This window comes from Chelonoidis abingdonii, chromosome 9 (assembly GCF_003597395.2).
Source record: "Chelonoidis abingdonii isolate Lonesome George chromosome 9, CheloAbing_2.0, whole genome shotgun sequence".
NCBI classification, from domain to species: domain Eukaryota; kingdom Metazoa; phylum Chordata; order Testudines; family Testudinidae; genus Chelonoidis; species Chelonoidis abingdonii.
The window spans coordinates 12,400,622-12,407,301 of record NC_133777.1 but is presented as its reverse complement, the minus strand read 5'-3'; the positions used below and the strand labels follow the sequence as shown (position 1 = coordinate 12,407,301).

The following is a 6,680-nucleotide window of genomic DNA, read 5'->3' as shown; positions in this document are numbered from 1 at the left end:
ACCATTATTCCTGGTATTGGTTCAGAAGTTTGTGCTGTGAGCCTCTTCTTTCACAAGTTAAGCAAGATTGAATATGAACTCATTGTAGCTAGTTGTAATTCAGGAGATGGGAATCTGCCTCTATTAGTTCTAAACCAATGCTCCAGCATAATAGTAGAAGGTCATAGGCTGTTAGTGGAGATGGCATTGTTCCAATGAGACATGAAATTGAGGTCCTGACCACCTGGCATCAAATTTAGATGAGTGGCCTGCTTAGAGTCCAGCTCAGATAGTTACATTCTTTATTAACAATGAGCCCTTCCAGCTCATCTGAAAGGCTTTTCAAGTCCTAAGCTAAACTGCTATATATTGTTGAAAGTTGGTAAATAGCTACTTAAGGACTTTAGTTTATTTGAAAATGTGGCATAATTTGTTTATAAGCACTGAGAAGTAGCTACAGGGTAGATCACTGCATATGCTACAGAAAAAAAGGGGGGGGGGAGATAGAAATGCAGCTCTTCCCATCACACTAAGCAAACGAATCAACCTCTCACCCCTGTTACGAGCACAGTTGTTTCCTCTTATACAAAGAAAGATTGAGCGTTGTAGCTCATCCTGAAGATGATTCAGATTTAAGTTCAGGACAAGGGAGTTCTAGAGATGAGTTCTGCTCAAACCCCTCTGCTGAGCAGTATCCCATAGGAAGTCCCTCAGCCAGTTGATGGTAGATGCTTGACTTAGTAACTCCACAGCTGTGGCTACTTTAAACTGCACCCTAGAGCCAATACAGATGGATCAGGTGATATGTACACATTATACACTGCTTAACTGCAGCTTGTTTCCAAATGGATTTCAGATGTGTATTTAGGGGGGTGGTATTAGTAGCAATGACAGTGTTTTGTTCAGTTTAGTGTATCCTTTTTCTATAGGCATACAGAGGTTTCCCTCTTCCTCACTTTCCATATGCTTCAGTTGTACCAGGAGAAAGTACTTTCCTGTTCTATTAGGACTGAGGGATTCTACGTACAGAGAACACATCACTGTCCTTTACAAAGAGGAATAGCACTTTATTGGAAGTTGAGAGATTAAGTAGTTTAGTTTATTTGTCCTATAGAAAAATATGTTTTAAACACTTTAGACAATAAATTTACACTAAAGGAGAGTTTCATCCAGCCATTAGGACTACCCTCAGGTCATCAGCATCTGAAAGAGAACATAGAATAAATTACAGATTTAGGCTAGAATCCTGCAGCAGTCAACCCTACCCAGATAAATTGCTATTCAAACCTAAGTGTTGAAATAGTCTGATGGCTGAACTAATGACACTAAATCACCCACTAATGAGTTCTTACATCTTGACCATGTCAAGTGCTGGACAGAGTCAGCTACTAGGTCATTGTAATAAGTAGCAATCTGTGGACTGTACATAGTGTGACAGACCCAAACCAGTGGGATACAGGAGTCTGGTAGAGGGCAAATATACCGGTCACTAGGTGAATAGTTTTCTGTTCCCTGAGTGAGCAGAGCAGGGGCTGCATTAGAGTAATTAAGACAGGCTGATTACAACACCTGCAACCAATCAAGGCAGGCTAATCAGGGCACCTGGGTTTAAAAAAGGCGCTCTCTTCAGTCAGATGGGGAGGAGTCAGAAGAGAGGAAGTGTGTGTGAGGAACGGGAAGCGAGAGGCACAAGGAGCTGTGAGTGAGAGGGTGTGCTACTGGAGGACTAAGGAGTAAAAGCATTATCAAACACCAGGAGGAAGGTCCTGTGGTGAGGATAAAGAAGGTGTTTGAAGAAGCCCATGGGGAAGTAGCCCAGGGAGTTGTGCCTCCTGTAACAGCTGCATGACACCTACTATAGACAGCTGCAATCCACAGGACCCTTGGCTGGAACCCGGAGTAGAGGGTGAGCCTGGGTTCCCTCCAAACTCCTGATCAGACACAGGAGGAGTTGATCCAGACTGTGGGGAAGATCACTGAGATGAGCAAATCTGCCAATAAGCGCAGGACCCACCAAGGTAAAGGAGGAACTTTGTCACAATGGGTGTCAGGAGTGGAATATGGTGTGCACAGCGCAGCAGAAGGAGGGTGATTTAAAAAGAAGGTAGAGGGTTTAATTTTTTTCCCCATCCCAATGGATGACTTAGTACAGGCATTGATATAAGCTACGGTGGCCCAGCAGGAGGCTACCCGTGTCCAGGCAGCTGCCCAACAGGAGGCAGTGCGGCTGCAGCAAAAGACTAATTGCCTGCTGATGGACCAGGCTTCTCAAGACCGAGCTATGTTGCAAGAACTGGTAAACCAGGTAAAGACCATTACAGAGCTGAACCGCGGCCATGATAGGACGCAGATCATACGGGCCAGCCATTGGCTGCAGAAAATGATGGGAGAGGATGATGTAGAGGCATACCTTCTGGCCTTTGAGAGGACAGCCCTATGGGAGGCCTGGCCTCGAGGTCAGTGGTCTGGCATCCTTGCACCATTCCTGTATGGGGAGGCCCAGAAGGCTTACTATGCTCTACCTGAAGAGGCTGTAGCAGACTATCCCCAGCTGAAAGCAGAGATCCTGGCCAGATCTGGGGTAACAACTGCAGTGCAGGCCCAGTGGTATCACAAGTGGAGGTATCAGGAAAGTAAGACCCCATGGTCCCAATTGTATGACCTCATCCATCTCGCATGGAAGAGGTTGTGAACGGAGTCCCGAAGAGATACCAGAGGGTCTGGTCATCGACCGATACATGAGGGGACTACCGCCAGACCTTTGTGCCTGGGTAAGCCAGAGCAAACCCTCCACCTATGATGAGGTTGTTGCACTGGTAGAAAGGTGAAGGACAGCGAGGGAGCTTACCCCACCAGTTAAGGAAGAGGCACCCTGGGTTGAGCTCTAGGGCTTAGTGCTGCTAGTTTAAGTAATGGGGCCACCAGGAGAGCCCAGATGGAAAGAGAGGGGCTGAAGGCTCACCAGCAGCCACAAAGAGTCAGAGCACTGAGAGAGAAGAGGATCATGATGTTAGACTGCCCAAACCAAGAGATCGGGGAATGCCTAGAGCTCCATACAGATGTTATGCCTGCGGAGAATGGGGACATATAGCTGCACAGTGTCCCAATGCTGAGGAGCCAATGCAGTGTAACCTGGGGAACTGGGCAGACCCATGCTCCCTAAGCCACCTTGTGGGGTTCTCACTAATCCCACATGCGTATACCAGACCAGTAAAGCTAAATGAGGTAGAGACCACAGCACTGGTTGATTCGGGGAGTGCTATCACACTTGTCTCAGGGAAGCTTGTGAAGTGTAGTCAGCTGCTGCAGGCTAAGTCAGATAACCAACTGTCCCATGGATGCATGTTATTACCCTACCATTCCAGTAAAACTTGAAATTCAGGGGAATGCTACTGAGGTAGCAGCAGGTGTAGTCCCTAAACCCCCATCCCCGGTGCTCATAGGCAAGGACTTCCCAGGGTTTGGAAATTTACTCCCAGCAGGAGGATTGGAGGAAAAGGGGAACCCTGAAGTTAGTGAGGCCTCTATCGTAGACTGTCAAGCCCCAGTCTTCTCTGAAATATCCCCAGATTTATTTTCCATTCCCAGACAGAGTAGAAAGTCAGAGAGGGAAAGGAGGGCAGCTAAAGCCTTGGGAACCCGAATACTGACTCAAAGCCAGGAGGTTGCTCTCATAGGTAGGCAGACACGAGCAGCTGAAAAGGAGGCCACCCAGGAGGGAGAAGCACCCAAGTCTGACCCCCACCCTAAAACATCTGAACCAGTAGAGGCAACAGAGATTGGGCCCCTAGATCTCAGGCAGAATAGCCCCGGGAGAGGAAGTTTTGGACGGGACCAGGCTGAAGACCCAATGTACGACAACATTAGGAAGGAGGTGACTGAAATAGATGGGGTCCCCGTGGAAGGGAAAAATCCAGGGACAAGGACCCTACTTCATAACGAAGAAGAATCTTATACCGGGTTGCACCAGTACAGGGGCAGAAGATACAGCAGATCCTAGTACCTCAAAGACACCAGAATGCTGTATTAAGTCTTGCGCAGTTATTTTTGAGGGGCATTTGGGGGTAGAGAAGACCCTGGCATGAGTCCTACGATGATTCTTCTGGCCCAGAGTACATGAAGTGCAGAGATACTGTGCATCCTGCCTAGAGTGTCAGCTGCACAGTCCCCATCCCCACCTGAGGGCACCTTTAGTACCCCTTCCCATCATAGAGGTCCCCTTGGAGCGAATAGCCATGGACCTAGTGGGACCCCCGGAGAAGACGGCTCGGGGCCACCAATATATACTTGTTTTGGACTATGCTACTTGCTACCCAGAAGCCGTCCCCCTGTGGAACGCAGCCTCTAAAATGTTAACCAAAGAGCTAGTGGGGATCTTTGTCTGAGTGGGGCTACCAAAGGAGATATTAACAGACCAAGGAACCCCATTTATGTCAAAATGAACGAAGGACTTCTGTATGCTGCTCCATATACATATCCTGAGAACTTCAGTTTACTATCCGCAGACTGATGGATTGGTAGAAAGGTTTAACTGAACCCTCAAGGTTATGATATGGAAGGTGGTAAGTCAGGATGGGAAGGATTGGGATGACCTACTACCCTACCTTATGTTTGCTATCCGGGAGGTACCTCAGGCCTCAACTTGGTTTTCCCCCCTGGAGTTATTACACAGGCATCACCCCCATGGCATACTGGACATCAAAGAGATCTGGGAAGAAGAATCCAATGAAGAATAAAACAAAACAGAACATGTAATACAGCTGCAAGACCGGATAGCCTGGGTCACCCCTATTGTACGGGAAGATTTGGAAGAGGCCCAGAGAACCTATTACAATCGCCAGGCAAAAGTCCAACAGTTCCAACCAGGGGATTGGGTGATGTTGGTACCCATGGCAGAAAGAAAGCTTCTGGCCCAATGGCAGGGGCCCTATGAGGTGGTTGAACCCGTGGGAGAAGTAACCTACAAGGTGCGGCAGCCAGGATGCCAAAAACAAGAACAGATTTATCACATCAACCTTCTGAAACCCAGACATGCACAGGAAGCATACATAATTGTCCAAAAAGACCTAACCCAGGAAAACAAGCCTTCCAAACAGGTGAGTGTATCTCCTGATTTAACACCAGACCAGAAGAATGAGGTGTCCAAGATGATCTTCTGGAACCCAAGATGTGTTTGACAAAACTGGGTCGAACAACTGAGACATCACCACATCGTCATGAACCCTGGGGTCAGAACAGTGAGGCCCCACGGGTGCCAGCAGCCAAAAGGGAGGAAATAAAAGCAGAAGTAAAAAAATGCTGGAGTTGAGGATCAAAGAATCCCACAGTCAGTGGTCCAGCCCAATTGTGCTGGTGCCCAAACCTGATGGCACCACAAGGTTTTGCAACGACTTTGGGTGAGTAAATGAAGTATCCCAATTTGACACATACCCCATACCTCACATAGACGAACTAGTGGACCATGTGGGCAATGCCCGGTACTTGACTACTCTAGACTTGACGAAGGGGTACAGGCAGATTCCCCTCACGGAAGACGCAAAGGAAAAGACTGTTCTCTATACCAGATGGTCTTTTTCAATATACCGTCCTCCCTTTTGGACTACATGGAGCCCCAGCTACTTTCCAGAGCCTCATGGACAAGCTATTATGCCTGCATAACAGTTATGCTGCTGCCTACTTGGACGATGTGGTCATTCATACCCCAGACTGGGAAACTCACCTAGAGAAGGTGCAGGCAGTCCTTGATACCTTCAAGTGAGCTAGCCTTACAGCAAACTCTGCCAAGTGCGCTGTAGGGTTTACTGAGGCCAAATATCTTGGCTACATTGTGGGAAAAGGTCTGGTACAACCCCAGGTGAACAAGTTGGAGGCCATCCAAAATTGGCCATGACCACGTCGCAAGAAACAAGTCTGGGCATTCTTAGGTGTAGTGGGGTATTACCGATTATTTATCCCTCACTTTGCCACAAGGCCAAGCCCCCTGACTGATCTAGTAAAAGCTTGTAGACCTGATCTGGTAAGGAGGTCTGACACAGCAGGGGAGGACCTGAGGACTACCCTCTGCAGTAATCCTGTACTAATAGCCCCTGATTTCACCAAGGAATTTATCCTGCAGACAGATGCATCAGAAGTAGGCTTGGGGGCCGTTCTGTCACAGATGGTTGGGAAGAAGGAACACCCAATTCTCTACCTCAGTAGGAAACTCCTGAGGGAACAAAAATATGCAGTAGTGGAGAGAGAGTGCCTTGCCGTAAAATGGGCCATGGAAGCATTGCGCTACTACTTGCTCTGGCACAGATTTGTCCTCCTGACCGACCATGCCCCTCTTCAATCGATGCAGTGGAACAAGGAGAAGAACACAAGGGTGACCACGTGGTTCTTATCCCTCCAACCTTCCCAGTTCCGTGTGCAACACAGAGCAGGGAGCCATCACAGCAATGCCAATGGCTTGTCACATGTGCCCTGTCTGGCATCCCAAGCTTCCCAACCCCTTGGTGTTGAGCAGAGGGGAGGGATATGTGACAGACCCAAACCAGTGGGATACAGGAGTCTGGTAGAGGGCAAATATACTGGTCACTGGGTGAGTAGTTTTCTGTTCCCTGAGTGATCAGAGCAGGGGCTGCACTAGAGTAATCAGGAACTTGCTAGAACCAATTAAAGCAGACAGGCTGATCAGAACACCTGCAGCCAATCAAGGCAGG

The 6,680-nt window shown here is 48.2% G+C and overlaps 1 protein-coding gene across 1 annotated transcript in view; it reads right to left on the bottom strand.

Moving 5' to 3' along the window:
- Positions 1 to 1,056: 1,056 nt before the first annotated feature.
- Positions 1,057 to 6,680, bottom strand: part of ZFAND2A (zinc finger AN1-type containing 2A) — a 12,280-nt gene continuing 6,656 nt past the window's right edge. The window contains exon 7 of the mRNA XM_032794058.2: positions 1,057 to 1,182. Within this exon, the coding sequence (XP_032649949.1) occupies positions 1,176 to 1,182 (7 nt within the window). The 3' untranslated portion in view covers positions 1,057 to 1,175. The remainder of the gene's footprint in view (positions 1,183 to 6,680) is intronic.